Source organism: Tubulanus polymorphus, chromosome 1, assembly GCF_964204645.1.
Source record: "Tubulanus polymorphus chromosome 1, tnTubPoly1.2, whole genome shotgun sequence".
Lineage (NCBI taxonomy): Eukaryota > Metazoa > Nemertea > Palaeonemertea > Tubulaniformes > Tubulanidae > Tubulanus > Tubulanus polymorphus.
The window spans coordinates 19,435,263-19,457,311 of NC_134025.1; the positions used below are offsets into that span (position 1 = coordinate 19,435,263).

The 22,049-nt window shown below is 38.5% G+C and overlaps 1 protein-coding gene across 1 annotated transcript in view; it reads left to right on the top strand.

Annotated features, from left to right (window-relative positions):
* Positions 1-22,049, top strand: part of LOC141915344 (uncharacterized) — a 36,956-nt gene that overhangs the window by 3,672 nt on the left and 11,235 nt on the right. The window contains exons 2-4 of the mRNA XM_074806838.1: positions 5,046-7,664; positions 19,341-19,490; positions 19,582-19,675. Of these exons, the coding sequence (XP_074662939.1) occupies positions 5,046-7,664; positions 19,341-19,490; positions 19,582-19,675 (2,863 nt within the window). The remainder of the gene's footprint in view (positions 1-5,045; positions 7,665-19,340; positions 19,491-19,581; positions 19,676-22,049) is intronic.

The window sequence follows — 22,049 nt, forward strand, 5'->3', positions numbered from 1 at the left end:
TTTTTATATGGTCACCAGGGGGCGTTGAATATTGAAATTGTTAGATTGTTGAGCATTTGAAACCACTTCCCAAGTGGGCATGGTGTCCCTGGACCCCTAGTTTGGTTTTTCTAGGTGCCCTTGTTTTTTTGGTTTACCTTTGTCAGCAGTATGAGGTTGGCATTGAGCCAATTTATGTAAAATTGCGGTACGTTTTTTTATCTGAGCATTTTTAGCCCACTTGGGACTTTAGTCCCAGCGGGCTATTGCGTTCACTTTTCGTTCGTCCGTCCGTAGACGGAATCCAGTTATTTTGGGAAGTTTTGAAGACGCTTCAAGGTAATGTCTTGATATTTGGTTTATACATGTATCTACCCTAGACACATCTTCAGCCCAAAAACTGGCCCTATCAGAATCAAGATGGCCGACTGGCAGCCATTGTTGTTCGCCAAAATCAGCACTTTTTACACATTTTCGAAGTTTACGAGGGAAATTTTGAAGACGATATGATCAATTACCTTGATCTTTCAAATATATTTGAATCTACCAAGGGCCCATCAGCATAAGAAAAATTGGGTCCATCTGACTCAAGATGGCCGTCCTATGACCTTTTTAGTGCCCAAAAATGTCAATTTTGGCCAGAATTCTAGGTCCTGTAGCTTCCTACTGGTTTGCCATTTCTCATTGCAATTTGTGATGGGTATTCTTTGTAAAGGGATGTTTTATACCTGAGACAGGTATTTTTGATCCGCCAATTATGACGCAATTGGCGGCCATCTTGGTGTCATTAGTACTCATTCGTAGGTGGGAAAAAGTTTTTCGACATTATATTGTTACCTAAGCATATTTTGTTACAACAATGAATTAGAAAGTTGAAGCGTATAACGTGTTCTATGATTGGGGTGAGTTTCAAGTTCATTGTTTTTTGTATATGGCCACCAGGGGGCGTTGAATAATACAATATCTTAGTATTCCTATATTATATTTGTACCAATACATATTTTGTTACCGCAATCAATTGCAAAGTTGTAGCTCATGACATCATCTATGATTGTGGTGAGTTTTAAGGAAATTAGTTATTCTATATGGTCACCAGGGGGCGTTGAATAGTAGAATAACCTGGTATTTCCTTATTATATTGGTACCTAGGCATATTTTGTTACCATGATCAATTGCAAAGTTGTAGTTCATGACATGTTCTATGAATATGGTGAGTTACAAGGTTATTGGGTTTTGAATATGGTCACCAGGGGGCGTTGAATAGTAGATTAACTTAGTATTTCCATATTAAATTAGTAACGAGGCATTTTTTGTTATCACAATCAATTACAAAATCGTAGCTGCTGACATGTTTTATGATTGTATCGAGTTTCAAGGTCATTGGTTTTTGTATATGGTCACCAGAGGGCGTTGAATATTGAAATTGTTTGATTGTTGAGCATTTGAAACCACTTCCCAAGTGGGCATGGTGTCCCTGGACCCCTAGTTTTCATTGGTTCTTGGATTAAACGATGTATAATCGATGCGATAGAAGACATAACGAACCTCCGTCGATGACATGGTCAACTCTGTTTAAATTCGACGAATAACTTTTTTTGGCGGGACAATTCTTAGCTCTTGCGTATAAAATTGCAATGACCTCGATTGGGGGGCGTCGTCTCTACGAGCGAATGTGATTGGCTGTTTTTGGGATATACGGGGAATTCCGGCGCTACTAAAATAATTATGGGGAAGCCATTTATCGCGAACGTTTCATTGGACTAGGTGCGAATTTTAAATGCTCATTGCTGGCGAGAATATAACTATTTCACATATCGCCATAGGTATTGTTTCGTTTTAATACCCGGTGATTGTGTTGATTGAGATTGAAGTGAAGCGAAGGTTCACTACACAAGGCCTCCACGTGCGTGGGACGGGAGTGCTAAACATACACACAAACAAACACTCATACAGACTACGAGATGCTGTAACGCTGCTTGGCGCGTGCACGTTTGGTATGATCACAGGCTGAATAATCATCGTAGCAGAAGATGAGCGCTGTGTTTTCTGTTTGATAGAATTTGTAATAAATTGTAATTTCTTGTGACCTGAAAATATTAAGCAGCAAACTATAGGTATAGGTCGAGGTCTGAATATTGTAGTGGTAAATTCCAGGATTTAAAACGATCTAATACTACGCACTACGAAATTTTGGACGTAGCTCATAAACAAATGTTTATCTTTGGTCTTATTTGACTACAAAATAATTCTTTAAGAAAGATAAAATACAATATAAACTTCTAGAACTTTGAAGTCACGAATTAAAAAGATTTTTTCAAGCAATGCCCTTACTCCAAACAACCTCTAGCTTTCAAGGTAAACCACACTTTGCCCATGGGCAATTTATATTCTGAATGCCCACTCACTTCCATCATTCTTGAAAACAGTGTAAATCCGGGTCACAAAGAAAGATCGGTAGATCACAGTGGCCATAAAAGCGCTGCAAACCGTATAAGCATTCATTATATGTGTTTTCCGATCTCCATTCAAGAAGACAGTACAAATTTAATCAATAATTGTATCTATTTGAATTGTAAACATTGTATTGATTATACGCACAACACAGAAAAAGCGATCGCGGACGCAGAACCGGCCCGTGTATCTGCCCTCTGGCCGAGGCCGGGTTTTAGACTTGTGGCTGCGTCCGGGACTGTGACCGTTTTTCAGATGCTACCGGCGCAATTCAATTCAGTAGTTGATTTTTTGGCTCAACTTCGCGGAAATTGTGTCAATTAATGGTAAATTTTCAGAAAATTTTCTAAACACGAGGGGAACACCCCCTCGAGTATGGAACGCGATTCATGCAATAAACATGATTATTGTTACGACGTAGGATAATTGCTGCATTGTAGTTAATTCGCGTCAGTGTATCTTTTCTTCGACGTAAGATACCTGATGCACCAAAGTATATTCGGTGTATATTTTCTCTGCCGTAGGATAATCGCTGTACCGTACTAGTATATTTGCGACGTGTCTAGCTTATTTACGTGAAGGTTCCATAGTTCACCGTTAGGCGGCGCCACGGTATTATATATCAAAAAATACTTTCATTTAACGCTCGTTCTCGCAATAAGCTTGTGCAAGTTTAGAACCTCCAACCTTCATACCACTCAAACTAGAAACTGTATTTTCAACCTCCCTGTTCATTTAAACAATTAGTTCATTGTGTTATTGAATATGTAAATTTTCTACCGTTTATTGAAATCTGTGCTTTGTGCTGGGTCCCTCTAATACCTGTAATGGGTTTAAGTTTTATTTTAGAATAGATAGAAAATAAAATAAAGTTAGAATTTAATTGAATCAAATCGCTCTTTTTGGCACAACATAGTACAACTCAAGGTTTTGGATATTTCAGATCTCTCAGCTTCTTCTTTTCGGGGCTAGGTATTGTTCCAATAACCAAGCATCGATCGATTCTAACTTAATCTATTTTATTTACTTTATTTATTTTATTTACACTCAAACCCATTACAGGTATAAGAGGGCCAACACAAAATTTAGAGATGAATAACACAGTATAAAAAATTACAAATTCAATAACACAATATACTTGTTTAAATGAACAAACAGAAAATAACATAGTAACTAATTAGAACTATCCATGCATAGAGATATACATTTAAATATAACACTATAGAAAAATAAAAATGAGAGCAGTCATTCAGTAGACAAATTCAATTTTTTAATAAGTTTCTTGCAAAAAACTGCAAGATCTTTTGGTGATTGAGCAAAGAGATCAATCAGGATATTTTCAAAATTGCAATCATTCTGGACTTAGGCAAAAAATTGTCTTTCAAATAATAATGCCGTGGCACCACCTTATGGTGAACTATGGAACCTTCACGTAAATAAGCTACGTCGTTACAAACTTCCCATGTCGCAGCAAAATAGACGCGATGAAAAATAGACACGTCGCAAATGTACTACGGTGCCGCAATTAGATTACGTCGTAACAATGGTCACGTTTATTGCATGAAACACGTTCCATACTCGAGCTCCCCCCGCTCGCGACCTCCGGTCGCTCGGGCAATGACGCTGCGCGATGACCAGGGGCGGATCCAGGGGGATGGGTAGACAGTATTGGAAGGAAATTTAAGGGCACCTTTCTGATCTTAGGGCACACCCAGTATCCAGGTCAATGCGAGCGCCAAAGGCGCAAAGTCTTTAGAGGGGGGTCTGGGGGCCCACCCCCAGAAAATTTTGTAAATATGGTACCATTTAAAGGCTTTTAGAGGGCGTCTAGAGGCTAGCAGAGCAATCCAGAATAAACGAATTCGAGACAAGATTTCAACACATGCGGATTAAAAATGAAGCTGGCGAACCCATGAAAGAATGGTTGTCGTCAACTTCGCCTAGTGCCCCTATAATCTTTAAAAGTGCCCCTTAACAATTATACAGAATACGGCTAAGTGCCCCTTCATTGTTAACAATCGGCAAAAATTGCCTCGTCTTCACATTTATCCTTATGTCGTGTGCCATCTTCCAAACCAAAAGTGCCCCTAAAATTTTAAAAATTTGGCAAAAAAGTGCCCTTTTCTTCAACATTTTCCGCGTATAGTGCCCTCTTCTAAAGTACGAGTGCCCCTTTAGCCCAAGCTCAATTTATGTAGCCTAATAGGATCCCATAATTTCGGATATGTGGAAAATGAAATATGACATCATGAAAAATGCTCAGATTGCATCTGGCAGATAAACATTTCAAAATTTCTGAGGGAGGTTCCTTGCGCCCCTCTTTGTGGTGCTGTGATACTGTACTGAGTAGTTCTCAGGAACAGCGGCTGGATATGCCCCTGACATGCCCATATTAAGTAACCCACACCTAGATCAGACATGGCAAACTCGGACTAACTCAGACAAAAAAGATCATTTTCTGACTTCCCAATGTATTTTTTCTGATTTTGAAATCAGACTTCACAAGAATAACTGAAATAAATTCATGCTTGGGCACTTTTTCAGGTAAAAAGAGGGGAAAAAATGACTGCTACCTGCATGTATTCTTTTCATACTATGATATTTTGTTATTTTAGGAACGCAGTCGACGGTCCCCTGATCGACGTGGTAGTAATCGACGCCCAATTGAAGAACGACTTGGACCATCGCCGAATAGACATGATAGGGATTCACGTCGTGGAGACTATTACAGAGACAGGGATAGAAGCAGTGATACCAATAGAATTAATAGAGACAGGGATAATCGTGACTACAACAGAGACTATCATCAGCAGTCACCGCAGAAAATCACCAGTCGTTGGGACGATGATCTATCAACTGTACCCTCTGAAATCGATACATCAGTGATTGAAGGAATAGCCCCTGAGAACACCGCACTTGCTCAACTTCTTGGTCCTGTTTTATCGACATTAGCTTCAGCTAAACGTCCAGCACTGCCAGTTGATTCCCCTCAGGCTCAAAGTTCAGCAAATCCTGGAAAGCCATTGAAATCAATATTGAAATCGAAAAGATTAGATGGTGATGAATCATCAAATGGCAGTACGAGTCCTTCTTTTCAGTCAAGTTTTCAACCTGTTGCGGTCACAGCTGCAGCTGCAGCAAACTTTAATCCCGAGGCCGTTCTCACTAATATCAACGCAAGTCATACTCCATTTTCAATGAGCCAAACAAACATGCTACAGCCTCAACCAACTAGAACTAGTTTATTTCCAATAGTACGTGATTCACCGCCATCCCAAAATAAATTACCTGTACTAGATGACCAACAAAAATCTCGAACTCTCCCCGGATTGAGTGTATATTCAGATGATATTGATGATGAAGAAATGTTCTTGTATGGTGGACCTGGACTGGCTAAATCGAAGCAACCTGTACCTGTATCAACTTACAATAGTAGTAACGTTCCATTTGAAAGTGGTTCTTCGAGATTTTTCGAAGACTCAGACAGTAATTCTGGTTCCATGAATCGAACTGCATTTCCACCTGGTACCAATCCGTCTTCATCTTTTCCTCCAACAACAATGTATCAGATGCAACAGCCACCAGTTCCCAAACAGGAAGTTCCCAAACAAGAAGAGAAGCCACATGATCCAACCATTGAAAATATTTTGAAATCCATAGGCTTCAATTTTGACCTATCGAAAAAGATTCAAGATATGAAAAACAAGGAAAGGATTAAAAAAGAAAAAAAAGAAACGCCTCCCACTTATGGGATTAATCAAATGGCATCATTTTTAACTGGAGGCCTGTCAAAAACTGAAATTGATTCTGCATTTCCTAAAAAAGAGGAAGATGAGAGTGAGGCTTTGAAAAATGAGCAGTTAGCAATGGTTAATAACCTGATCCGCGATGCAAAATTGAATGTAATGGCTTCGAAACGTGAATATAAAACTTCATATAGTAGGTCAAGAAGTTCAAGCGAAGAGGACAGCAGCCCAAGTCCTCAGAGAAGGGAACAATATACAAGTTCCCATCAAAGGTTTGAGAGATCGAGCTCTGAACAAGACAGAAGCCAAAGTAGAAGCCCAGTACGTAAAAGAGATCACTCATCAAGCGAAAGAAAAATTCGCAGGCACAGTGGCACTTATGGCGATAGTAGACGTGAAAGTCGAAGTTCTAGTCGAGACAGACATAGTGAAAGCAGACAAAGAGAAAGCAGACATAGTGAAAGTAGACACAGCGAAAACAGACATAGCGAAAGCGGTCATAGTGAAAGGCATAGCAAGAGTAGATATAGCACAAATAGACATAGCGAAAACAGACCTACTGATCATCATCGTAGTGGTAGTAGGAGGCATAGCCGGAGTCGTAGTAAATCTGTTGAAAAGCCGCAATTTCCAGATGTTGGTCAACAACCATTCCCTGGCTATGGGTTTCCTCCATATGAGGGGGTTCCTGGACCCGGCTTTAATCCATTTTTGCCACCTCCTGGATTTATTCCACCTCCTGGTTATCAAGGACCTCCTCCTCCTCCTCCATTTCCTTTTCTGGGTGGGCCATTCCCATTTAGCTATGGACCACCAACTACTGAGTATAAGCCATCTGAGTATAAGCCATATTACGGTGCTCCACCAACTGCAGTTACTTCATATCCTCCAACCTCTAAAGAAAGTTCAGAGGTTCCTGATATGACATTATCATCTGCAAATTTAAGGGTCCTCACTGAAAATAGTAGCAAAAAGACAGATACAGAGATGAGACAGGAGAGGGAAGAAAAATTGAAAGCTTTGAGTCAAAAAGCGAAAGAAGAAATTGCTGCAGAAATGTTGAGAAAATTACCAATATCAAACAGATCCTCATCAAACCGGCGAGTTATTCCACCAAAACAGGAACCTCGTCAGTCATCGCCTTCGCCACCTCCGTCAGAAATCCGTACTGTGAAAGCCGTACCTATTCCTTTACTGAGTAATGAAGATAGGAAAAAACTAGAACGTGAACGAGAAGAACGTGAGAAAAGGCTCAAAGCATTAGAGAAACAATTGGACAAACTACGTAAACAACAGAATGAAATGATGAGAAAGAAAGCGAGACAACGCGGCGGCGACAAAGATCCACTGTTCGCTGAAAACAGTAAACTGCAGGAAGATATAGCCGCTCAGATATCAGCACTTCGTAAAGCTGCTGAGGACAATGCAAGAGGATTCTTAAACAAGTCTGCTGATGGAAACTGGATGCCATCTGGTACAGGATCACAGGTAAGTGTAGTGAAACTCTGCCCTAATGACCTTAGAATTAACAAACTATTCGCTTGTTATGTACAAAATAAAAGTCCCTGGCCAAATTGCAAAATGTTTTTATCCAGCAAAATCGAAGTAGGATTTCATTTACTTTCTAGTTCAGTATCATTCTAAAATTATGTTACATGCGAATGCTCATGTCTAAACATGTATTTCAAATTCTTAACATCACTGGAATATATTTAAATTTAAAAGTATTATATGTAATTTTCAACACCACAGCCATTGTTGTTCGCCAAAATCAGCTCTTGTTACTCACTTTTTTGACGCCTTATAAAACGTTACCATTATGAAACCTAAACAATGTTAACCATTCAGCGTATTTTTACAAACAACAACCGTAAATCGATGTGCAAAACGTCACAGGTTTATGTCTACACATACAAGCTATTTGGCAAAATATTATTGATAAAGATGTAGAATGGCTCCCTGTGATTATATAATGACCTCTATTTGAACGTCGAAATGTTATATTGCATTGAATATCATGATAAGACGTATTGTAATAGTAAATGATGTATGATTATATCAGCAGCGGCAGGCATAAATAGAAATGATAAGTAAATCGGATTATTTGGTTAAATGGCGGATGTATACACGATTTGGAAGTCTGATATAAAAGTCAGACCCTGACATGGGGATGCTAGTGGAATGACGAAGCTATCTACGATCTGAGTAGGGCCGGCGTGAATTTCATCGGCGGCTACAAGCGGTCTATATAAAAACGTGTAAACAAATAATTTCAATATTCAAATGTTTTAGAAAATATGTTCGATATTAGGGGTATGCAGGTTTCACGAGATTCGCAATCTATAATAGCATAGCTGTCATATACGGCTCCGCGTCCACTGATGGCATGTGTATAAGGTGACAATTTAATTCAATACTTTATTGATCCTTATTACATTGAAATTCCGGGATGAAATTCCCAAATTCAATAAAGTTACAAATTTTAGAATAAGAAAATACAAAATACAAGACACATGGGTAATTGATACAGAATAACAATAATAAGTTTTTTAAATGACGATGTCTACTTCAACCCAGACCCAAGTCTAGGATATCGAGTGACAGCCAAACCGGGCCCCGGGACCGGGCCGGCTGACTACACGATATGCTCGAAGCGGACTTCAGAAGAGCTCTTTCTTCAACCATGGAGGCAATGAAGTTCCAGACCAGCTTAGAGCAAAAGTGAATCGAAGTCGGTCACAAGTTGACAATTTTTTTTTAAATTAGACCAGTCGAAGACTGTATCATCTACCCAATCGCCAAATCTCATAGTTCCCCAAATTTCTTAAAACTTCGATTTCAAATTTGCAATTCCACATTAGCTTATCCCAGAAATTCTACATTTTTTCGCAGGCGTCAAATAATTTATTAAAGTTAATTTTCTTGTTAAGTTTTTGAGGGAAATTCAGAAGATGCTTTGATCAATATCCATTTCATATGTATGTCATTATAAGAAAAATTAAGTTGATAGAACATAGATGGCTGTCCCATCACGACCTTTTTGTGCCCAAATAGGTCATATTTGGTAGAGACCTGTAGCTTACTTTTGAGTAGTTGGTACCATTATTTATGATACGTGACCATCGAGTGGCCGCCCATGCCTGAGATATTCAGTCAAATTCTTGGGTGACCACCATAATTTTTCTTCAACCATCAAGTGGCATTCATATTTTAGTATAGCCGTTTGATGGACGATTGAATCTAGTTTAAAAAAAATAGAACTTTTATTTTATTATATTCAGTAGTTTTTAAAATATTAGAAAGATAAGGACGATTTTTGCCGTCTCTAGGCGCTGCCATTTTGCAACCGATCTTCAGTTCGTTGTAGCTCAAATCATGATTTATCAATATTTTATTGTTTTGTACGAAAGTTGTTCTGCAATGGAACCTTCCATAGATGTATTTGAATAAGTTTCAACTGGTATTGATAGAACGAATCTGTTGCTGAAAAACAACCCATCTGATTGGTTGAATATATGGACTGGTTGCCCTTTAGTGGCAACCTGTCCCCCAGAAAATCGTGTAATAGATCAATGAAGGGTATGCGGCCAAGGTTTTTGTTGGCGTGAACTTCGGCAGGATGCAATCAAACCATGCCGAGCAAAAGTGACCATAGTTTGAATTTGTACACAAGCCAGGGATGAAAATCTTCTGCGAATCCGCAGATTTCCACCGTTGGTGGTCCAATTCATGTAAAATCGCGGTACGTTTTTTTTATGTGAGCATTTGTTTCATTGGTTCTCGGCTTAAACGACGTTTAATCGATGCGATTGAAGACATGGTGAACCTCCGTCGATGACATGGTCAACGACGTTGAAATTCTATGAAAAACTGTTTTTGGCGGGAAAATTCTTAGCTCTCGCGTATAGAATTGCAATGACCTCGATTGGGGGCGTCGTCTCTGTGAGCGAATGGGATTGGCTGTTTTGGGGATACACGGGGAATTCCGGCGCTACTAAAATAATTATGGGAAAGCCACAGAATGGCGTACGTTTCATTGGACTAAGTGCCGTAGTGCGAATTTCAAATGCTCATTGCTGGTGAGGATGTAATTATTTCACACATCCGCCATAGGTATTGTTTCATTTTAATAACCGGTGATTGTTTTGTTTGAAATTGAGGTGTAAGCGAATATTCACTTACACGAGGCCTCCACATGCATGCGGAGTGCTACACCACACACACACAAGCTCGTACAGTACACTACTAAGGGTGATGCTGTAACGCGTGCACGTTTGACATGAAAATAGGCTGAATAATCGTAGCAGATGATGAGCGCTGTGTTTTCTGTTTCAATAGAATTTGTAATAAATTGTAATTTATTATGACTTGAAAATACTAAGCAGCAAACTATAAGGTCTGTCGAGGTCTGAATATTGTAGTGGTAAATTCCTGGATTTAAAACGATCTAATAGCCGATTTCTTCAGTACCGGTATTTTAGCTTCGCGGCCAACATTGGAAGAGGTTTCCAAGACCCAATATTCAGCCACCCTCTGATATGTGACATCATATGAATTTTAGGCCATCCCAAAATGATGGTCTGTTTGCCGTAACCCGACCGACCCGACTTCAAAGGTACCGAGTGAAACTTTTTTTCTGGGATTCATTGAAATAAATTTTATTTTTGATAAAAACGGCCGACCGACGTATGAGCTACGTATGTTTGAATTCAAGTGTGCATCGCGTGAAAACATGCCTTGACATGTGGCCTAGTTTAAGTTTTCCAGGAAACTGGCAGTGTTCCAATAAGCTGCCATTCATTCTAATAGTGTATATTAGAAATAATATAAATATAATTATATTTTAAAGCTGGTAACGTAAAAGCGCGCGCATATTCAATGTACTGTTTCATTTTTAACACAGAGATGACGCTCTGGACGAAGTTATAATTTTAGAATAATTCTTGAAATCTATGCTATTAAACAAATTTCCCGTGCACAACGTAGATGATTTGTTGCGATATTGTTTCCATGTAAAAAAAGGACAAAGGTGAAAAATTTGTTTTTTTTGCCCAAAAATTTTGTTAAAAAAGATTTCTACCTACCTATTCTGAAAAGTTGAGTCAGTATTACGGCAAACAGACAATTATTATTTTGGGATGGCCTTATTTGAATATTTTTTCATATTGTGAAACATATTTTTTTGAAAATATAAAATAGTTTCCCTGCCGAGCCTACCTTTACCCTACACAATTTTGGACGTGGACCGTAAACAAATGTATATCTTTGGTCTTATTTGACTACAAAATAATTCTTAAAGAAAGATAATATACAATATAAACTTGTGGATTTTTGAGGTCACGAATTAAATGATTTTTCAAGCAATGTCCTTATTCCAAACAACATCTAGCTTTCAAGGTAAACCACACTTTGCCCATGGGAAATTTATCACTCTTGAGATGGATGTAGATCCGTTGAGAAAATGATAGGGGGGGGGGGGTTAGGGTCTTGGGGAAAAGGTTGATGTTAGATCATGGCGTACTTAAAGAACAGACCGTAAAAGCGTCTCATAAAACCGGTGCTACGATCTCTGAAATCTTTTTTATAAAACATCATTGCGAAACACCGCTGTTGTCTTGAACCACTGTGCTGATTAATAATATATATACATGCAATAGTGCTCAATAAAAGTAGTCATTGTTTTAATTCAGGCGCAATACGCTTGGCTTGACTGATAGATTGGAAAGTTATAGATAGGGGCTCCTCTTGACAAGTTCATTTATTGACAAGTTCATTTAAGTATGAACATGTTCTAGTGATTTAGATATCGTCGGACATAAACAACGAACGATCAACCGCGTGGCAGCAGTCTTATTTTGTCATTGCAAAATGGGTCTCAGATAAGTCCCAAAAAGTCCTTGAAATTTCAAAATTTTCTTGGGGGGGCTCCCACACCTCCCTTTAGGGGCTTCGCACCTTCAGTGCTCGCGGCTGCTAGTTAGCCTCTAATACTTTATTTCAAATTTTTTTCGCATTTTTTCCGCGTTTTTTAAACGCTTGTGTTTTCATCCCTGACAAGCACATCATAAATTTACCGAAATATTTCAAGAGAAATTATTCAAGAATTTGTGTCTGAAATTTTATGTGAAGATGGAAACCCTCAGGGATTTGCTATGGTCTATGATGATCATCTTTAAACCATTAATTGCTTGGATCTGTAAAAAAAATGAAGGTCCCAACTGTACCGGTTTGGGCGAAGTCTATTGTAGTTTCGCACGCTCGCTTATAAATGAATGTATTCTATGCCCCCATATTCATTTCAAACTTGGTACACAAGAAGGGTATCACTTGGGCCAAAACCTATTTGAAATTGGATCGATTTGATTCAAATTATGGCCGCCAGGGGATGACCTAAAAAACAACATTAACAGCCTAGAGGCCGCAATTGACTGATTCAAATTATGGCCATCAGGGGAAAACAGCCTAGAGGCTGCAATGCAACTGTTGGTCAATTTTTTACACTTTGTACACATGTTCTCTAATATCATTCTAATAGAAATAATTGTGGGCTCGATATTTCTAATGCATTTACCACAAACCCTGTAACTTCACGTGGCCGTGAATTTCAGGACGGGGGCATTTGAGGCTTTGCCTCATTCTAGTTTCATTTGAAATACATGGATGACCCTCTGAGTATTAGTTATAAAATAACTGTTGTAAAATTTCTCCTCAAACCTAGACTATAGATGTATTTCCCATGCATAAAGTTGATTCATGGTATTGTTTTTCGATAAAAAAATTTTGCCCTCAAGTTGAAAAAAAAAAAATTTTACCTATGTACACAGAAAACTTCAGTGTTAGCAGACAATTATTTTGGGATGGCCTCAATTGCAGAATTGTAGCTCATCACAGTTCTATGATTGCTGTGAGTTTCAAGGTCATTGATTTAGGAAGCATCTCAAAATTTTGATAGAGGTTTCGATTAGAATAAGTTCTGAAGTGTGTGTGGGGGTTGAAAGCCTCTTGCCGATTTGTCATTAATCAAAAAAGTTGTTTGAGAAAAAGTGCACTCGTCCCAAGAAATTTATGGAGGCCTATTTGTTTATAAAGTTTAATAGGGTTTTTCGCAACATTTTCCGTGATTTTAGGCCAGGCCTAGGCAGAGCCTATTATTATACAAATGGAACGAATTTAAAGGACATTGTTTCCAGAGCTAAGGCCCTTTGATTGAGCAACTGAGCATATATTCATACAAATCATTCATTAAAGCATTATCCTTTCTCCAATTCTTAGGGAACATAATTTTGAAAAAGGGCTTTGTTGAAATTTACATGAGGTTAATTGCGAAAATCTGAACTCAAATATCAGTTAAAAAGGCCAATCAGATGCAAAGTCTCCTCTACGATTGGCTTAACCACAGAAATCAGCAGGGTGTTCATGTGAACCCGCGGTAGCGTCTACTGTTTTACATCGTCTTATTTTAAGAAAATATCATTGACATTGTGTACGGTTCGAGAAAAATAGCTTTTTTAATCGGATTGATGACCTTGATATGCTAATTAGCCATGAGCTCGAATTACAAATCCCATCAAATTTTTTCTGTCAAAAATGTCAAATCCAATTCAATAATACTTTATTTAACAAATAAATCATCAAATTCAATTGTATTTTATTGAACAAATATACTTTAAAATAAAATTATAATTATAAATATAGCTGCAAAGCAGCGATAACGGGTTTTCTGCACAGTCTTAGAATCCTGTTCAACGGTGGATTTCAACAAAGCATTTGATAAGGCTCAACATCAGCCATTACTAAACAGGCTATTAGGAAACAGTATCAATGATAGGTCGCCCAAATGGCTCAGCAGTTATCTCTGAACGGAAACTTGTAACCGAAATCAACGGAACGCCTCATCTTGGAATGAGACGGTCTAACTAGTGGAGTCACGCAAGGTAGTATCCTAAGTCGTCTTCTGTTTAATGTCCTGACAAATGCCATACACAGTAATCCAAAATATACCAGACCGAGTAAATTTCCAAAACGACCTTAACACACTGTTCGACCAAAAAACTTAATGTTCCGGCAAAACCACGGGTGACAAAACCAAAATTATGAATTGTCGCGGGTGACAAAACCGAAATATTGAATTGTCACGGGCGACAAAACAAAAATAATGAATTGTCGCGGGCGATAAAACCAAAATAATGAATTGTCGGGGGCGATAAAACCAAAATATTGAATTGTCGCGGGCGATAACACCAAAATAATGAATTGTCGCGGACGACAAAAACAAAATATTGAATTGTCGCATGCGACAAAACCAAAATAATGAATTGTCGCGGGCGACAAAACCAAACTAGGGGTCCAGGGACACCATGCTCACTTGGGAAGTGGTTTCAAATGCTCAACAATCTAACAATTTCAATACATAACGCCCTCTAGTGACAATATACAAAAACCAATGACCTTGAAACCCACCACAATCATAGAACATGTGAGCAGCTATGATTTTGTAATGGATTGTGATAACAAAATATGCCTCGTTACCAATTTAATATGGAAATACTAAGTTATTCTACTATTCAACGCCCCCTGGTGACCATATGCAAAACCCAATGACCTTAAAACTCACCCCAATCGTAGTACATGTCATGAAATACAACTTTGCAATTGATCATAGTAACAAAATATGCCTAGGTACCAATCTAATAAGGAAATACTAAGCCATTCTACTATTCAACGCCCCCTGGTGACTATATGGAATAACTAATGTCCTTAAAAACTCACCACAATCATAGACGATGTCATGAACTACAACTTTGCAATTGATCATGGTAACAAAATATGCCTTGGTACAAATATAGCAATACTAAGTTATTGTATTATTCAACGACCCCTGATGGCCACATACAAAAACCAATGACCTTGAAACTCACCAAAATCATAGAACACGTTATGGGCTGCAACTTTCCAATTGAATATAGTAACACAATATGCTTAGGTATCAATTTAATGTGGAAAAACTTTTTCCCACCTACGAATGAGTACTGATGACACCAAGATGGCCGCCAATTGGGTCATAATTGGCTGATCAAAGATACCTGTCCCAGGTATAAAACATCCCTCTCTAAAGAATACCCATCAGCAATTGCAATGAGAAATGGCAAACCAGTAGGAAGCTACGTGACCTAGAATTCTGGCCAAAATTGACATTTTTGGGCACTAAAAAGGTCATAGGACGGCCATCTTGAGTCAGATCGACCCAATTTTCTTATGCTGATGGGCCTTTGGTAGATTCAAATATAAACGAAAGACCAAGGTAATTGATCAAAGCGTCTTCAAAATTTCCCACGAAAACTTTGAAAATGTTTAAAAAGTGCTGATTTTGGCAAACAACAATGGCTGCCAGTCGGCCATCTTAAATCTGACAGGGCCAGTTTTTGGGCTGACGATGTGTCTAGGGTAGATACATGTATAAACCAAATATCAAGACATTACCTTGAAGCGTCTTCAAAACTTCCCAAAATAACTGGATTCCGTCTATGGACGGACGGACGGACGAAAAGTGAACGCAATAGCCCGCTGGGACTAAAGTCCCAAGTGGACTGAAAAATAATTGTCGCGGGCGACAAAACCAAAATATTGAATTGTCGTGGGCGACAAAACCAAACTAATAAATTGTCGCGGGCGATAAAACAAAACTAATGAATTGTCGCGGGCGATAAAACAAAAATATTGAATTGTCGCGGGCAATAAAACCAAAATAATGAATCGTCGCAGGCGATAAAATCAAAATAATGAATTGTCACGGGCGACAAAACCAAAATAATGAATCGTCTCGGGCAACAAAAACAAAACATTGAATTGTCGCGGGCGAGAAAATCAAAATAATGAATTGTCGCGGGCGACAAAACCAAAATAATGAATTGTCGCGGGCGATAAAAACAAAATATTGAATTGTTGTGGGTGATAAAACCAAAATAATGAATTGTCGCGGGCGACAAAACCAAAATATTGAATTGTCGCTGGCGACAAAACCAAAAAAAAATTGGCACGGGCGATAAAAACAAAATATAAAACCAAAATAATGAATTGTCGTGGGCGATAAAACCAAAATATTGAATTGTCGCGGGCGATAAAACCAAACTAATGAATTGTCGCGGCGATAAAACCAAAATAATGAATTGTCGCAGGCGATAAAACCTAAATATTGAAGTGTCGCAGGCGATAAAACCGCGACAAAAAGAAAAAAAACTGTCGCGGGCGATAAAACCAAAATAATGAATTGTCGCGGGCGACGCAAACAAAATATTCAATTGTCGCGACGACAAAACCAAACTAATGAATTGTCACGGGCGATAAAACCAAAATAATAAATTGTCGCAGGCGATAAAACCAAAAAAATGAATTGTCGCGGGCGATAAAACCAAAATCATGAATTGTCGCGGGCGACAAAACCAAAATATTCAATTGTCGCGGGCGACAAAACCAAACTAATGAATTGTCGCGGGCGATAAAACCAAAATAATGAATTGTCGCAGGCGATAAAACCAAAATATTGAAGTGTCACAGGCGATAAAACCACGACAAAAAGAAAAAAAAACTGTCGCGGGCGATAAAACCAAAATAATGAATTGTCGCGGGCGATAAAACCAAAATATTGAATTGTCGTGGGCGACAAATCCAAAAAAATGAATTGTCGCGGGCGATAAAACCAAAATCTTGAATTGTCGCCATTGTCGCGTGCGACAAAGCCAAAATAATGAATTGTCGCGGGCGATAAAACTAAAATAATGAATTGTCGCGGGCGATAAAACCAAATTATTGAATTGTCGCGGGCGATAAAACCAAAATAATGAATTGTCGCAGGCGATAAAACCAAAATATTGAAGTGTCGCAGGCGATAAAACCGCGACAAAAAGAAAAAAAAACTGTCATGGGCGATAAAACCAAAATAATGAATTGTCGCGGGCGATAAAACCAAAATATTGAATTGTCGTGGGCGACAAATCCAAAAAAATGAATTGTCGCGGGCGATAAAACCAAAATCTTGAATTGTCGCCATTGTCGCGTGCGACAAAACCAAAATAATGAATTGTCGCGGGCGATAAAACCAAAATAATGAATTGTCGCGGGCGATAAAACCAAATTAATGAATTGTCGTGGGCGACAAAACCAAAATATTGTTTTGTCGCGGGTGACAAAACCAAATTAATGAATTGTCGCGGGCGATAAAACCAAATTAGTGAATTGTCGCGGGCGATAAAACCAAAATAATGAATTGGCGCGGGCGACAAAACCAAAATATTGAATTGTCGCGGGCGACAAATCCAAAAAATGAATTATCGCGGCAGAAAAACCAAAATCTTGAATTGTCGCGGGCGACAAAACCAAACTAATGCATTGTTGCGTGCGATAAAACCAAAATAATGAATTGTCGCGGGCGACAAAACCAAAATTATTGTTTTGTCGCGTTATTTTAGTTTTGTCGTTTGGTCATAATGTCGCCCTCATTTGCATATACGTGTTTTTTTTACGCATGGCCCTTATCAGCCACCATACTAAAGCCTTAAGGTCGCATAAAACTCGATAAACACTTCAAGCGACACAGCGAACGATCTCCTTTCCCCCACAGCGAACGCTTAACCTAGTAGAGGCTACTAGCCTATGTAGGCCTTTGTATATGCGTAGGCCTAACATCCGGACAGATTGGTCGTAGGCCTATTGAATTTAACAACCCACCTAAATATCGTAAATTTTGTTTTGAAGTTCAATCCAATGAGTCCGTTAATAAACGCAACAATTGTACTGTGTTTGTTTGAGACAGTAAAGGTCAGTACCGATAGGCCTAAAGCCGCGTCAAACTCGATAAACACTTCAAGCGACACAGCGAACGATCCCTTTCCCCACAGCGAACGCTTACTCCGAATGTCAAGTGTGAGTCCAGCATACGGATAGGATTGTGTTATATACTTGTATTTAGTAAATACCTTGTGCATTTGACAATGATCGGTATGTACTGTAGGAAATATAGAGTATTGATGCTATTGATATAGAGGTTGAAGCCCGCGGCCGAATAAAGTAATATATTCTTTTATTTTGATACCTCGTCGACATAACAGCTTTTCTCCGCTATATCTCTTCGGCGTGTTTTGTTTAGGCCTACGATTCCCCGGTACACTAAAGATTTATCTTAGTAAATACACGGTTAATTCGGTAAAGAAAAATAGGTATTGTTATACTAACTCCTTGAAACCCGCAGCCAAATCACTGGTAGTAATAAATTAATTTGTACTCGATTTGATTCTCATGATGAGGAGAAACTCGCAGCTGATCCCCGGAACGACGATGTAGTAACACACGTCGATTCGTCGATGTTTACGGCTCGACAGTGCTTTTAAAATCTAAAGTAGTAAATTTCCAGTGTATCGGTAATATGATTTGATGAGGAAAATGGGCTATTGTTAAAATCACCGTTTGAAGACCGCGACTGAATTTGAAGTCTGCGGCAATAAATTAGTTCATTTATACTTGAATTGATAATCGAAGTGACAGTCGGCCTGCGGGTTGATTTCGGGATGACGACTCGAAAAACATGTCGCCCCATTGAATGGGGCTAAATTTTCGAAGTTTACGGCCCGACAGCGCTTTTGTAACGATGATTCGTGAAAAAACACGCGGGCTATTTGTAGATCTCAGTGAGCTGAACGATATTATATGGATTGTATATGAAACAGCGGTAAGGTAACAAAGCCTATGTTCTTTTGGTAATAATAGTGTGGAAGAAAATAATAATAATAATAATCACGCGGATATCAATAGGGTTTTCTGTGAAATAACAGAAAACCCTAATAATATAATTAAAATTATATTCCACATTCAAAACAAGACAAATGGGAAAGATTGATCTAAGTATTAGTATCCTGTCATCTCTCCTATGCTCCTATCTGTGCTAATTTTGAAAACTCTATTGTACTGTGTGAATTATATTGATCAGGGAGTCTATTTTGACAAATATAAACCACAGATTGCATCATTTGCCATTTATGGTACATTCAAGTGGATCCTCCCCCCTAAAAAGCGCCCTTGTTCTTCCCACATCTCTTGATTTAACATAACTTGGAAGCAAACTATTTGATTATTGATATACATTGATTACAGTATGAAAACTTTTTTCCTTAGAATGAAGAGGACGAAGAAGAACCATCCGAAGAAGTTCACTCAAATTTTGTTTATTTTGATGGAGGAAACTATTGGTGTCGCCAATGTAACTCTATTCATAAAACAATATTTGATTTCTTCCAGCATTTACACAGTAAAGGCCATGTGCAGGTCCGTTTAACCTCAGTTCACTCTCATGTGAATTTCAAATTATTCTTGGCAAGTATTTTTTCATGTATGTGTATTCAAAATTTCTTTGTAGGGAATGGATAAATACAATGTTCCATGGTTACCCGAGTCATTGAAAAATCCTAAGGTTGAGCCTATGAAAGATGTGCAGATGTTACCTATGAGAGGTTAGTTGAAATGCAAAGAGCCAACTGGTCTAAGCTACGACTACATTTGCTTCTTATACCCAGGTTACGCATCTACAGTAGGCTCGAAACTCAGATTCAATGCTTTTCCACAAAACCTGGGTTTTAGAAACCCTTCTTGAGAAAGAAGGGTACACTCCGTGTTGAATCTGCATTCACATAAAACTACATTTTCTCTAGTGTAGATGCAGCGTTCAAGTGCCACAATTGACCTTGAACTTGGAATAAAGATGTGGATCCATTCTACAGTAGACTCCGCTCAACTCGAATTCATTGGGACCAGAAAAAATCATAGAGTTAAGCGGAATTCGAGTTGGGGTTTTGACGAAATTGTTAAAAAATCATTGAAAAATTTAACCTCAATAGAACATTCGATCCTACATAGTTTGTTTGACAATTAGATGCAAAATAAAAGTAAATTTTCTTGGTGCGATCCTACGTGGTTTGTTTGACAATAAGATGCAAAATAAAAGTAAATTTACTTGGTGCGAAGAAAAATGAACGATCATGAACTACCGCTTTACCGTAGCAAACTATAAGTGAACGGGCAACAGGCCGTTAATTTTCGAGTATTTAGGATCGCTAACCAAGCTGGAGATTGTGTACGTACGAATGACTGAATGTCTCCATGAGCGATGTATTGTCTACTGCCGGGAGCCTACAATTCAAAGCAGAAAACACAGTAATGGATGTTTTAACCGATACTTGTTGCTGCTGGGAGGTCGTTAAGATATTCGAGTTGAGTGGAGTTTGAACGTAATTTTGGTAAAAAATGGTCCGAGTTGAACGAATATCCGAGTTGAGCAATTTTGAGTAGAGTTAATTTAAAGGTATGGTTTAACATAGGAGACGCGGGTTTTCATTGAACTCGCATCCATTGAAACGGGTTCAACAAGCTAGTATAGACATGGTTATATATTAGTTCGGAAATTCATACTGTAGACTTGGCCATCGCTATGGTCTCTACAGCGAAGATTTCAATGATAATTTAAGAAAAGTGAGAACTAAAAGTTGAAAAATCTAAATTGCATGAATGTATTGTGCATTCATGTATAAAGGTGTTGCTTTGTAAACACTTAACAGATCAAAATTACACAAGTTTTGTAACTTTTTGAACTTTGGTGCTATAGGCTGACAACAGGTGCACAGTTGCCATTCCCTGGAATTCTGGCGATTTTTTTTTGCCAATTTGGGAGTTTGGATTTTTGTTGGTGACATCATTCATTCCTGCGTGTCAGTTGTCGACTTCTAAACACAGATCACGTTTCTAGAATCTGAGCTGCTAACACAGTTTTTCTCACAACAATATGTAGATACTACTGTAGACTAATGCATTGTATCTTACAAAGGGTGTTGAATATTGAATTGTCAGTTTGTCATGCATTTCAGCAAGTGGGCATGGTGTCTCTAGACTCGTAGTTTCTCTTAGATTAGACCCTGCTGACTGTATGCGAAATATGATCTTTCATCTAGATTTCTCATTCATTGGACCCAATTGATATGGATTGAGTGCTATGTGTTTCTTCATGATTTACTGCACTAAAAATGTGATTTTATAGTGTCAAATAAAAGAATCACTAATCATGTCATGACAACGAATACCTAGCTTAGAATAGCTGACGTTCATCGTAATAGGCCCTTCAAAGTTGTTTCTCATCCTAACCTATTTTTTAAACATGGCAAGGGGCGAATATTTTGTTAATGAGCTTTTTTTTAGATAAAAAAGTGGAAATAAACTCATTTCATATTTTCCAAGGAGACGAGGGCAGGAGGTTTTTGTGGTTGGTTCACGTAGTGAACGACCACTTAGCTATACTGTTGAAATGACGTCATGTTGTCTCCTAGGTCAGTCAAATTCTTACCACTCAGTTTTCTTCTCCATAACCACATAATGTCTACACCTTTCGCAGTATACAACTTATTTGTACTATGGAATGTTATACCAAGTTTATTGCGTTGTCCAATATTTCCGTCATTTGATGTAAAAGATTAACAGGATTCCTTGAACGATTATGGCTACACTATGGCGCACTTTTGGCGGCATGGCACTGCTATGTCGAGCGCGCTTGACGTGATTATGGAAAACCCACGCTCTGATTGGTTGTTTTTGGAATGTCAGCGCTTTTGATGTAATTATGGGAAACTGCGCTATGAGTGGCTGCTTTGGGAATGTCGGCGTAATCAGGGGAAACCCGCGTTCTGATTGGTTGTTACTAGTCAAAGTGCCGAAGTTTGACAAGTTTAGTCCTTTATATATGGTAATTGCTTTCTAGAAGGCAGTTTTTTTATCCTGACATATATGGATTTCATTAAACTTTGCCGATTAGTTTGTCTGATGCAAGAGGCTAACATGCGT